This window comes from Pleurodeles waltl, chromosome 11 (genome assembly GCF_031143425.1).
Source record: "Pleurodeles waltl isolate 20211129_DDA chromosome 11, aPleWal1.hap1.20221129, whole genome shotgun sequence".
In the NCBI taxonomy this organism is placed as follows: domain Eukaryota; kingdom Metazoa; phylum Chordata; class Amphibia; order Caudata; family Salamandridae; genus Pleurodeles; species Pleurodeles waltl.
This window is the reverse complement of record NC_090450.1, coordinates 729,492,702-729,505,491: the sequence shown is the minus strand read 5'-3', so window position 1 is coordinate 729,505,491 and position 12,790 is coordinate 729,492,702. Positions and strand designations below refer to the sequence as shown.

Below are 12,790 nucleotides of genomic sequence, written 5' to 3'. Positions count from 1 at the left end.
TCGTGTGATCAGGTATTGGCTGAGTAGTCCAGCAAATGCAAAGTCTTGTATCCCACCGCTGCCACCAATGTAGGAAGTTGGCTCTGTATGTGCTATTTCAAAGTAAGGAATAGCATGCACAGAGTCCAAGGGTTCCCCTTAGAGGTAAAATAGTGGTAAAAATAGATAATACTAATGCTCTATTTTGTGGTAGTGTGGTCGAGCAGTAGGCTTATCCAAGGAGTAGTGTTAAGCATTTGTTGTACATACACATAGACAATAAATGAGGTACACACACTCAGAGACAAATCCAGCCAATAGGTTTTTATATAGAAAAATATCTTTTCTTAGTTTATTTTAAGAACCACAGGTTCAAATTCTACATGTAATAGCTCATTCGAAAGGTATTGCAGGTAAGTACTTTAGGAACTTCAAATCATCAAAATTGCATGTATACTTTTCAAGTTATTCACAAATAGCTGTTTTAAAAGTGGACACTTAGTGCAATTTTCACAGTTCCTAGGGGAGGTAAGTATTTGTTAGTTTTACCCGGTAAGTAAGACACTTACAGGGTTCAGTTCTTGGTCCAAGGTAGCCCACCGTTGGGGGTTCAGAGCAACCCCAAAGTCACCACACCAGCAGCTCAGGGCCGGTCAGGTGCAGAGTTCAAAGTGGTGCCCAAAACACATAGGCTAGAATGGAGAGAAGGGGGTGCCCCGGTTCCGGTCTGCTTGCAGGTAAGTACCCGCGTCTTCGGAGGGCAGACCAGGGGGGTTTTGTAGGGCACCGGGGGGGACACAAGTCCACACAGAAATTTCACCCTCAGCGGCGCGGGGGCGGCCGGGTGCAGTGTAGGAACAGGCGTCGGGTTTTCAATGTTAGTCTATGAGAGATCTCGGGATCTCTTCAGCGCTGCAGGCAGGCAAGGGGGGGATTCCTCGGGGAAACCTCCACTTGGGCAAGGGAGAGGGACTCCTGGGGGTCACTTCTCCAGTGAAAGTCCGGTCCTTCAGGTCCTGGGGGCTGCGGGTGCAGGGTCTCTCCCAGGCGTCGGGACTTTAGGTTCAAAGAGTCGCGGTCAGGGGAAGCCTCGGGATTCCCTCTGCAGGCGGCGCTGTGGGGGCTCAGGGGGGACAGGTTTTTGTACTCACAGTCTTAGAGTAGTCCTGGGGTCCCTCCTGAGGTGTTGGATCGCCACCAGCCGAGTCGGGGTCGCCGGGTGCAGTGTTGCAAGTCTCACGCTTCTTGCGGGGAGCTTGCAGGGTTCTTTAAAGCTGCTGGAAACAAAGTTGCAGCTTTTCTTGGAGCAGGTCCGCTGTCCTCGGGAGTTTCTTGTCTTTTCGAAGTAGGGGCAGTCCTCAGAGGATGTCGAGGTCGCTGGTCCCTTTGGAAGGCGTCGCTGGAGCAGGATCTTTGGAAGGCAGGAGACAGGCCGGTGAGTTTCTGGAGCCAAGGCAGTTGTCGTCTTCTGGTCTTCCTCTGCAGGGGTTTTTCAGCTAGGCAGTCCTTCTTCTTGTAGTTGCAGGAATCTAATTTTCTAGGGTTCAGGGTAGCCCTTAAATACTAAATTTAAGGGCGTGTTTAGGTCTGGGGGGTTAGTAGCCAATGGCTACTAGCCCTGAGGGTGGGTACACCCTCTTTGTGCCTCCTCCCAAGGGGAGGGGGTCACAATCCTAACCCTATTGGGGGAATCCTCCATCTGCAAGATGGAGGATTTCTAAAAGTTAGAGTCACCTCAGCTCAGGACACCTTAGGGGCTGTCCTGACTGGCCAGTGACTCCTCCTTGTTTTTCTCATTATTTTCTCCGGCCTTGCCGCCAAAAGTGGGGCCTGGCCGGAGGGGGCGGGCAACTCCACTAGCTGGAGTGTCCTGCTGGGTTGGCACAAAGGAGGTGAGCCTTTGAGGCTCACCGTCAGGTGTGACAATTCCTGCCTGGGAGAGGTGTTAGCATCTCCACCCAGTGCAGGCTTTGTTACTGGCCTCAGAGTGACAAAGGCACTCTCCCCATGGGGCCAGCAACATGTCTCGGTTTGTGGCAGGCTGCTAGAACTAGTCAGCCTACACAGATAGTCGGTTAAGTTTCAGGGGGCACCTCTAAGGTGCCCTCTGTGGTGTATTTTACAATAAAATGTACACTGGCATCAGTGTGCATTTATTGTGCTGAGAAGTTTGATACCAAACTTCCCAGTTTTCAGTGTAGCCATTATGGTGCTGTGGAGTTCGTGTTTGACAGACTCCCAGACCATATACTCTTATGGCTACCCTGCACTTACAATGTCTAAGGTTTTGTTTAGACACTGTAGGGGTACCATGCTCATGCACTGGTACCCTCACCTATGGTATAGTGCACCCTGCCTTAGGGCTGTAAGGCCTGCTAGAGGGGTGTCTTACCTATACTGCATAGGCAGTGAGAGGCTGGCATGGCACCCTGAGGGGAGTGCCATGTCGACTTACTCGTTTTGTCCTCACTAGCACACACAAGCTGGCAAGCAGTGTGTCTGTGCTGAGTGAGAGGTCTCCAGGGTGGCATAAGACATGCTGCATCCCTTAGAGACCTTCCTTGGCATCAGGGCCCTTGGTACTAGAAGTACCAGTTACAAGGGACTTATCTGGATGCCAGGGTCTGCCAATTGTGGATACAAAAGTACAGGTTAGGGAAAGAACACTGGTGCTGGGGCCTGGTTAGCAGGCCTCAGCACACTTTCAATTGTAAACATAGCATCAGCAAAGGCAAAAAGTCAGGGGGCAACCATGCCAAGGAGGCATTTCCTTACAGGAACAAAGAAAGCAACAAGGAGGAGTCACTGGCCAGTCAGGACAGCCCCTAAGGTGTCCTGAGCTGAAGTGACTCTAACTTTTAGAAATCCTCCATCTTGCAGATGGAGGATTCCCCCAATAGGGTTAGGATTGTGACCCCCTCCCCTTGGGAGGAGGCACAAAGAGGGTGTACCCACCCTCAGGGCTAGTAGCCATTGGCTACTAACCCCCCAGACCTAAACACGCCCTTAAATTTAGTATTTAAGGGCTACCCTGAACCCTAGAAAGTTAGATTCCTGCAACTACAAGAAGAAGGACTGCCTAGCTGAAAACCCCTGCAGCGGAAGACCAGAAGACGACAACTGCCTTGGCTCCAGAAACTCACCGGCCTGTCTCCTGCCTTCCAAAGATCCTGCTCCAGCGACGCCTTCCAAAGGGACCAGCGACCTCGACATCCTCTGAGGACTGCCCCTGCTTCGAAAAGCCAAGAAACTCCCGAGGACAGCGGACCTGCTCCAAGAAAAGCTGCAACTTTGTTTCCAGCAGCTTTAAAGAACCCTGCAAGCTCCCCGCAAGAAGCGTGAGACTTGCAACCCTGCACCCGGCGACCCCGACTCGGCTGGTGGAGATCCGACACCTCAGGAGGGACCCCAGGACTACTCTGATACTGTGAGTACCAAAACCTGTCCCCCCTGAGCCCCCACAGCGCCGCCTGCAGAGGGAATCCCGAGGCTTCCCCTGACCGCGACTCTTTGAACCTAAAGTCCCGACGCCTGGGAGAGACCCTGCACCCGCAGCCCCCAGGACCTGAAGGACCGGACTTTCACTGGAGAAGTGACCCCCAGGAGTCCCTCTCCCTTGCCCAAGTGGAGGTTTCCCCGAGGAATCCCCCCCTTGCCTGCCTGCAGCGCTGAAGAGATCCCGAGATCTCTCATAGACTAACATTGCGAACCCGACGCCTGTTCCTACACTGCACCCGGCCGCCCCCGCGCTGCTGAGGGTGAAATTTCTGTGTGGACTTGTGTCCCCCCCGGTGCCCTACAAAACCCCCCTGGTCTGCCCTCCGAAGACGCGGGTACTTACCTGCAAGCAGACCGGAACCGGGGCACCCCCTTCTCTCCATTCTAGCCTATGTGTTTTGGGCACCACTTTGAACTCTGCACCTGACCGGCCCTGAGCTGCTGGTGTGGTGACTTTGGGGTTGCTCTGAACCCCCAACGGTGGGCTACCTTGGACCAAGAACTGAACCCTGTAAGTGTCTTACTTACCTGGTAAAACTAACAAATACTTACCTCCCCTAGGAACTGTGAAAATTGCACTAAGTGTCCACTTTTAAAACAGCTATTTGTGAATAACTTGAAAAGTATACATGCAATTTTTATGATTTGAAGTTCCTAAAGTACTTACCTGCAATACCTTTCGAATGAGCTATTACATGTAGAATTTGAACCTGTGGTTCTTAAAATAAACTAAGAAAAGATATTTTTCTATATAAAAACCTATTGGCTGGATTTGTCTCTGAGTGTGTGTACCTCATTTATTGTCTATGTGTATGTACAACAAATGCTTAACACTACTCCTTGGATAAGCCTACTGCTCGACCACACTACCACAAAATAGAGCATTAGTATTATCTATTTTTACCACTATTTTACCTCTAAGGGGAACCCTTGGACTCTGTGCATGCTATTCCTTACTTTGAAATAGCACATACAGAGCCAACTTCCTACACTGGTCTAAACAGCCCGACAAAGAAGTCAACATGCCTATCCTCTAACCTACACTGTACTAACTTGCTTCAACTCATCTCTGGGCCCACTCACACAATTGAGCATACAACTGATGTAAAATTTGTATCATATCATGCCATCTCAATGGCAGAAAACTATAAAGCCAACTGGGCTGATCATCATGTGCTTCTATTTAAAATCCCCATTTCATTAGTACTAAAAGCCAACAGCTCAACAAAACATGCAATTAACAGTAGAACATGGACAAAAATTGGATCCAACCATCTTCTGCTCCTAACAATCAACTTCCCTACCCACAAGCCTATTAAGAAGTCTACCCTGAGCTACAACCATAATGGACATCCATATCCCATGGAAATCCATACCTGCAACCAAAACTCTGCTGCTTATGCCTGAAGTAAAATCATCAAAATAAAAAAGGAAAGTTCCTAGAAAGCCTCTTGAAGAAATTAAACAGCAACAAGGACAAACTTGCACTCCGGCATAATTTCAGAATTTATAAGTCACTGTCAAAAGTCAAACAGCTTTCACCCTTCACACTATGTGTCTAAAGGCACTTGCACAACAAGGGAATTACCTGGAATTATTAATCAACTCGAGCACCTGAACAGAATGACCCAAAAACGAATGCCACCAAGAAATTAAGCTACTGCCTAGTTAATCATTTAATTACAAAATCACAAGCTAAGGAAACATACCCTGAGAAGCAAAATAAGGACAATCTAACTCGCATCATCACAAGTCAATTTACTCTTCAACCCACTGAAACTCGAAGAGTTTGGCACCAAGAAAGTCACTGGTTTAGCTTGATCCCCATTTAATGCACATTTGGCTCAGAAATGCAATGACATCCTTATCAAAAGGTTCAGTTGCCATCCTGGGCAGACCCATCAAACATATCTTAACAACCAGGACCATCTCAAGTGACCTTGATCAGTCTCCATACAGCATACACAAATGTGGCCTTTACCGATTTTCTTATCGCTCATTTTTATGCAAATTCATCAAAACACCTGCTTTTAATCAAACACCTTCATTCAATGGAGAAAACAACCTTCTTCTCCAGTACATTATGCAAGGCACCGAAGCAGCAACCAGACACACATGGCACAATACCTAGACTGCTATTGATTCAAACTGGGTGATCGTGTTTTTACTTGATCAGTGATCTGCTTTTGACATCGTCCACCACCCTATGCTCCACCAAATATTGGATGACTTACAAATTCAAGGAATGGCTCTAAAAAGGCTCACCAGTTATCCCACAGAACTATCACTCCTCAGCACCACTGAAATCCAAAGCAGATGCACAATTCCTCCCACTGTACTCAATTGATGACATAGCCAACTAACCAGAGATCATCTCCTCCGGTAATCCCAACTACTACAATTACACTGATGACAAAATGGGTCTGATGCCGACTTGCAAGTTAACACGGGTGGCAGTTCGCCCTTTATGTTACCACCTGTCTTCCAACACAATGGTTTGCAGATCTTTGTGTAAAGTCTTTATGATCTTCCTTCTCTTGATGAACAGTGTTATTGAACACATTCTAACACAAATGTGATTTAGTGTCCGATTCTTGAAATTCAGGTTGTGGGTGTTAGCTGCTTTGAAGTGTTCTCTCCTATGCCCTGCCCTAAGTCAAAGGGACAGGGTACCCCCAGCAGGAGTGGCTCCAGTTCTGACTGAACGATGATAAATGCAAAAGAAGTAACCGGGAATCACACTTGGCTGTCAGCCTCCAGTGGAAAGTGCTCTAAATAGGTTCAAAAGTCTAAGTCCTCCTTTCGAACAAGATTCGCCGGTCCACAGTGCTAACGTTGTCAGTCCCACCATCTCCCTGACAATGAGCTCAGGCCCCAATAGCCAGTAACTCTTCCTGGAATCAAAGAAACATTTAAATCATATTAAGTATGCCCTGCTCCTCTGCCTTCAGTGTGCATGTTCTACCCAATCCTTCAGAAATGTCAGTAATACACATCTCCTGCCTTGGGACTGCAGTCCTCACCTCCACAAGTCTCGTAAGGCCAAGAGCTTCGAAAATGGAACCAATCAGCCTTCATGTCTGGTCACATCCACAAGCACAGGGCAGCACGCACACATCTGGTGCTACATACAATCCATGTCGGCCAAGGGTGGGTTAAGTACAGAGCCACTGAACTTTACAAGAGTGGGCCAAGTAGGCCACATTCCAGCGACAAGTAAATACACCTGTTCACAATACTGATTTCCAATAAGTATGTTGCCAATACTGTGCTCGTGTGACTCAACTCGGGTAAGGGCAGTAGCTCTCTACCTTTACAAGCGCTTGGTGATCTACCCCCCCCCCCACACTCTAACCAGACCACATTACCATGAGATCAGCCTAGGCGTGATCCGTGTTCCACAATGGCCATCCAGCTATCCATACAGCTGGGGCACTCTCGGCAGAGGTGCCCATCTGTCAACATGGAGAGTGGTTTTCAGTCACCATACTAAATGGAAGGGTGCCCAGTAACCCAAAGTAAACCAGAGAGATTTTCAGCCTGAGGGTTATAAAGTCCTATACAAAAATACCCGACAGTAAGTACAATGCAAGATGGGGTTACAGTGTTTCAAAGTTTTCCAATGTTTCTTCTTGCCGTTTTCTATTGCAGTTGCACCAGTGTTAACTGCTTTACTCCATGAACTTTATAACCGAGATGGCGGTATGTAGACTCAAAACATATTTTATTACGTCTGCACTTCTACTGGAGTGGACATTAAAAATTAAAGTACCCCTTCAACATATCGAGCCCTTGCCCTCCCTCCAAAGAGGGCCATAAAAACACTAGATTATACCGTGAGAGACTTTTCCGAGTTTTTTTTTTTTTTTTAAAAGCCAAGTTGTACAGCGAAATGCACTATTTCGCCCTATTTCTGATACATTTCTCAGGAAGAATTCCCTTGAGAAAAGCGGACTGGTTCACTTGTTTTAAAGCTAACTATTACACCCAGCTATTGGCATGCAGGCAGGCAGTAGTGCTAGTGGTTTAAGTGGATTTTGTTAGTGGGAGCAGTCTCCTAAGCAGGAACCAAGGAAAGCGTGTATGTTTAGCATGAAAGGATTTAAGTAACCCTAGAATACAAAAAAAAAGTGGGTGGGGAGCCCTGTGAGAACTCATTTGATATAAAGCTGCCATTCAAGATCAGTTATATCTTATGGTAGGTTGCTGCTCCCTAAAGGCAGAGAATTGCTATGCCTCATCATTTGGCAGCTGTTTGCTAATGTCAGAGGACTACTCACCTGATCTCCCAGAGCAGCCTGGATGAAGCTCAGCAGCACCTCATAGGTCTCACGTGTCTCTTTGGTCTTGGGTTTGTAGATGATCCCTACCATTTCATCAATGCCTTCCGATAGCAGAGTGAAGCCTTTCATCTTGTTCATATCATGACGGTCTTCGTCTCTCTTTCTCCTCCTGGCAGGTGGGTAAAGAAAAAGGCAGAGGTAGTGAGAAGGCAGAACTAAGACTGATCTAATTAGCTACCCGCATTGAAGCCTTTACCCAGGGCTACTCATAAAGTGATGCTGAAATCTCACTAGAGCAGTGGTCTTCAAACTTTTTAATGCCGTGCCCCCCCAGTTGAAAAATAAAAATCATTGCCCCCCCCCCCTCAGAATTGTTCACAATTATTTCAGAAAGATGCCAATGTTTAAATAGGTCTAAACCTATTTAAACATTGCAGTTAAGTACTGTCACCTTTTTAAAACTGCAACAACATGCTTCTGCTTAAAACAAAGGCATGTAATCTGTATAATATTTCTTTTGGCCAGAGTTTGGCGCCCCCCCTGGGATCACTTGAGGCCCCCCAAGGGGGGCTCGCCCCCCAGTTTGAAGACCTCTGCACTAGAGTGTGCATGGCAATTTCACTCATAGCCAGGTAGTATCTCTCCAAAACCGGTTTCACCAAGAAATCATCCCTACCATCATAACTAATGAACAGATGGCCTGGAATCTCACCAGCCACGGCCATAAACAACATTATGAAAAGCTACAGGCCACTCCTGTAATCCAATGAGAACAGGTGACGTAGAACAATGCAAATGTCTCACTAGGTAGATAACATGATTGGAAAGTCTTAATAGTTCAATTTAGTAGGATTTTTTTTTTTTTTAAATGGAAAGCACCTCCTGTTTATAATGCATTAAAAAAATGCAAAAAAGTTACATCGGCTTGAAGGGAGTGCTGGGATATAGACCAAAAAGATATTTAAAATTATGTATCTTGACACTGAAGTATTCTGCATGGTTTTGCAAAGCTGTGCTGTTTTGCCCTTGTAAACTGTCTGCACAGCAGTGTGTTTTTTCCCCCTCAGAGGTCCCAATAATCCCACAAGCCCATTGGAGTTTCTTCTGCTTAACCATTCTGAGACCTGCTTTTCCGCTGTAATGCCCGGAGACATCTAAAGTATCTTCTATTTTCATGAGAATGAATAGCACCCTCTCTACCCAGTCCTCTAAACTCCACCTGCATGTACTTTAAATGACACTGGTATTTATCATGTGCAGCTAGTGTCCTATTGGACACATTGACCCGTGCGTACATATTTTCTATTGCGCGAAATGAGAACATTTTGGTTCGCAAGTGAAATGTAGCATGCCCGGTCTTTTAAAATACTTTCTTTTGGAGGAGTTGGCCCATGAAACAACAGGCCCTCCTTCTCAGAGTGAAACCTACTTCCCTTTGCTATTAAACTTGTACAATTTCTTTAACATAAGGAGTGGTCTGAGCTTCATCAGAGAACAAGGATGACAGCATAGGCGCCACAAGGCAAGAGGCTAGTACAAAAATTGTCCACTACTGGTATTAAGCACTAGCCGGAAAGCAATCATTAAATGCAATCAAAGCCCGGTGGTGAATTGAGCTGAAGCCCCAAGTCTGTCTATGTAATACATTAGCGCTCTTTTGATGTCTAATGTATGCAGTGCTCTTTCTGCTACAGAGTCTGGTTGTGGGAAGAAGACTGGGAGCTCTACTGTTTGGTTTAGATGAAATGGTGAAATTACTTTTGGTAAAAATTTTGGATTTGTACGGAGAACTACTTTGTGTTTGTGTATTTGTATAAAGGGTTCTTCAATAGTAAACACCTGTATTTCGCTAACTCTTCGTAGTGAAGTGATGGCTATCAGAAAAGCTACCTTACAAGTTAAGAATTGGATCTGGCAAGAAAAGGTGGGCCCATGAGTCGTGTAAGTACAATATTAAGATTCCACAAGGGTACTGGTGGGGTTCTTGGAGGTATGATTCTTTTTTAGTCCTTCCATAAAGGCTTTAATAACTGGGATTCTAAAAAGTGACTTTGTATGTTTAATCTGCAGGTAAGCAGAGATTGCTGTGAGATTAATTTTGATGGAAGAAAAAGCGAGATTCGCTTTTTGTAGGTGTAGTAAGTAACTCACAATGTTTTGTATGGAGGCTTCTAACGGTGTGCAGTAGAAAACAAACCTTTTCCATTTATTAGCATAACAATGCCTTGTTGTCGGTTTTCTTGCCTGTTTAATGACTTCCATACACTCATATGAAAGGTTTAGACTTCAGGAGCCAGATTGCTAGGTTGTGCGATGCTGGATTGGGGTGTCTGATCTGTTGTTTGTGTTGTGTTGACAGATCTGGTCTGTTTGGAAGTTTGATGTGAGGTACTACTGAGAAGTCCAACAGTGTGGTGTACCACGGTTGGCGAGCCCACGTTGGTGCTATGAGTATTAGTTTGAGTTTGTTTTGACTCAGTTTGTTGACTAGGAAAGGAATGAGCGGGAGAGGGGGAAAAGCGTAAGCAAATATCCCTGACCAACTGATCCATAGAGCATTGCCCTTGGACTGAGGGTGTGGGTACCTGGATGCGCAGTTTTGGCGTTTTGTTTTGTTGCAAACAGATCTATGCCTGATGTCCCCCACCAGTAGAAGTAATTTTGTAGAATCTGCGGATGTATTTCCCACTCGTGAGTTTGCTGGTGGTCTCGACTGAGATTGTCTGCTAACTGATTATGAATGCCTGGTATATATTGCGCTATCAGGCGAATGTTGTTGTGAATTGCCCAATGCCAAATCTTTTGTGCTAGGAGGCACAGTTGTGACCCCCCGCTTGTTTAGATAGTACATTGTTGTCATATTGTCTGTTTTGACAAGAATGTGTTTGTGGACTAGAAGGGGTTGAAAAGCTTTTAGTGCTAGAGAGACTGCTAGTAGTTCTAAGTGATTTATGTGAAGTTGTTTTTATTGATTGTCCCATTGACCTTGTATATTGTGATTGTTGAGGTGTGCTCCCCACCCAATCATGGAAGCGTCTGTTGTAATAATGGCGTGAGGCACTGGGTCTTGAAATGGCCGCCCTTTGTTTAAATTTACAGGGTTCCACCATTGAAGCGAAGAGTGTGTTTGGCGGTCTATCAACACTAGATCTTGAAGTTGACCCTGTGCCTGCGTCCGTTGTTTTGCTAGGCACTGTTGTAAGGGCCGCATGTGTAGCAGTGCGTTTGGGACAATAGCGATGCATGAGGACATCATGCCTAGTAGTTTCATTACAAACCTGACTGTGTACTGTTGGTTTGGTTGTATGCTTGACACTATATTTTGAAACAGATAAACTCTTTGTGGACTTGGAGTGGCAATTGCTTTTTGCGTTTTGAGTGTGGCTCCCAAGTATTGTTGTATTTGGGATGGTTGCAAGTGAGATTTTTGGTAATTTATAGAAAACCCTAGTTTGTGGAGAGTATCTATTACATATTGCGTGTGACTTTGACACCGGTGTTGAGTGTTGGCTTTTATTAGCCAATAGTCTAGATATGGGAATACGTGCATGTGATGTCTCCTTATATGAGCTGCTACTACAGCAAGGCATTTTGCAAATACTCTGGGTGCTGTTATCCCGAAGGACAATATTTTGAATTGGTAATGTTTGCCCTGTATTACAAATCTGAAGTATTTCCTGTGAGATGGATGGATGGGTATGTGGAAATATGCATCCTTTAAATCCAGTGTTGCCACGTATTCTCCCTGTTTTAGCAAGGGAACTACGTCTTGTAGTGTGACCATGTGGAAATGATCTGATTTGATGAAGAGGTTTAACGTCCTGAGATCTAGAATTGGTCTTAGTGTTTTGTCTTGTTTGGGAATAAGGAAATATAGGGAGTAAACCCCTGTTCCTTTTTGATGGTGTGGTACTAGTTCTATGGCTTGTTTTGTTAATAGTGCTTGCACCTCTATTTGTAGTAGGTCTAGATGTTGTGCGTCCTTGGGGGAACATCTGGAGGGAAATACGTGAACTCTATGCAGTAACCATGTTGGATAATTGATAGAACCCATGTGTCCGTGGTTACGTCTGACCAATGTTTGTAGTATTTTGTTAATCTTTCCCCTACTGGTGATGTGTGTTGGGGAAGTGTGACATTGAAGTCACTGCTTGTTACTAGGGGTCTGCTTGGAAGGCTGAAATTTTCCCCTTGCTCTTGGGTATTGTCCTCTGTATGAACCACGAGACCCCCCTCTATGGTACTGAGACTGGTAAGTGGGTTTTGTTTGGGAGGTGGATGGCTCTGAGGGTTCCTGTCTAAACCCTCCCCTAAACTGTGGCTTCCTGTATGTTCCCCTATACTGGGAAGAGTAGAGCGCGCCCATGGCTTTGGCCGTGTATGTGTCCTTCTTCATTTTTTCTATTGCAGTGTTCACCTCCGGCTCAAATAGTTGCTGCTGGTTGAACGGCATATTTAATACCACTTGCTGTATTTCTGGTTTAAAACCAGAACTGCGTAACCATGCATGCCTCCTGATGGTAACTGCTGTGTTGACAGTTCGTGCGGCTGTATCGGCAGAGTCCAGTGCAGAGCGGATTTTGTTATTGGAGATGGCCTGTCCCACCTCCACTACCTGTGGAGCCCGTTTTTGATGTTCTTTTGGCAAATGCTGAATAATATCCTGCATTTCGTCCCAATGTGCTCTGTCGTAACGGGCGAGGGGGGCCTGTGAATTGGCGATACGACATTGGTTGGCCGCTTGCGACGCCACTCTTTTTCCTGCCGTGTCGAATTTATGGCTTTCTTTATCAGGGGGTGGCGCATCCGCTGACAATTGAGAATTTGCCCGCTTTCTTGCGGCTCCCACTACAACAAAGTCCGGTGGGAGCTGCTGTGTAATAAACACAGGGTCTGACGTGGGAGGTTTATATTTTCTCTCTACCCTCGGTGTTTTGGCCCTTGCCTTGACTGGTTCCTGAAAGACCTTTTGTGCATGCTTAAGCATGCCTGGTAACATTGGCAGGCTTTGATATGATGCATGCATGGAT

The 12,790-nt window shown here is 45.9% G+C and overlaps 1 protein-coding gene across 1 annotated transcript in view; it reads right to left on the bottom strand.

Moving 5' to 3' along the window:
* SNRNP200 (small nuclear ribonucleoprotein U5 subunit 200) overlaps positions 1 to 12,790 on the bottom strand; it is a 527,741-nt gene that overhangs the window by 501,750 nt on the left and 13,201 nt on the right. The window contains exon 3 of the mRNA XM_069214415.1: positions 7,758 to 7,929. Coding sequence (XP_069070516.1) covers positions 7,758 to 7,929 — 172 coding nt within the window. The remainder of the gene's footprint in view (positions 1 to 7,757; positions 7,930 to 12,790) is intronic.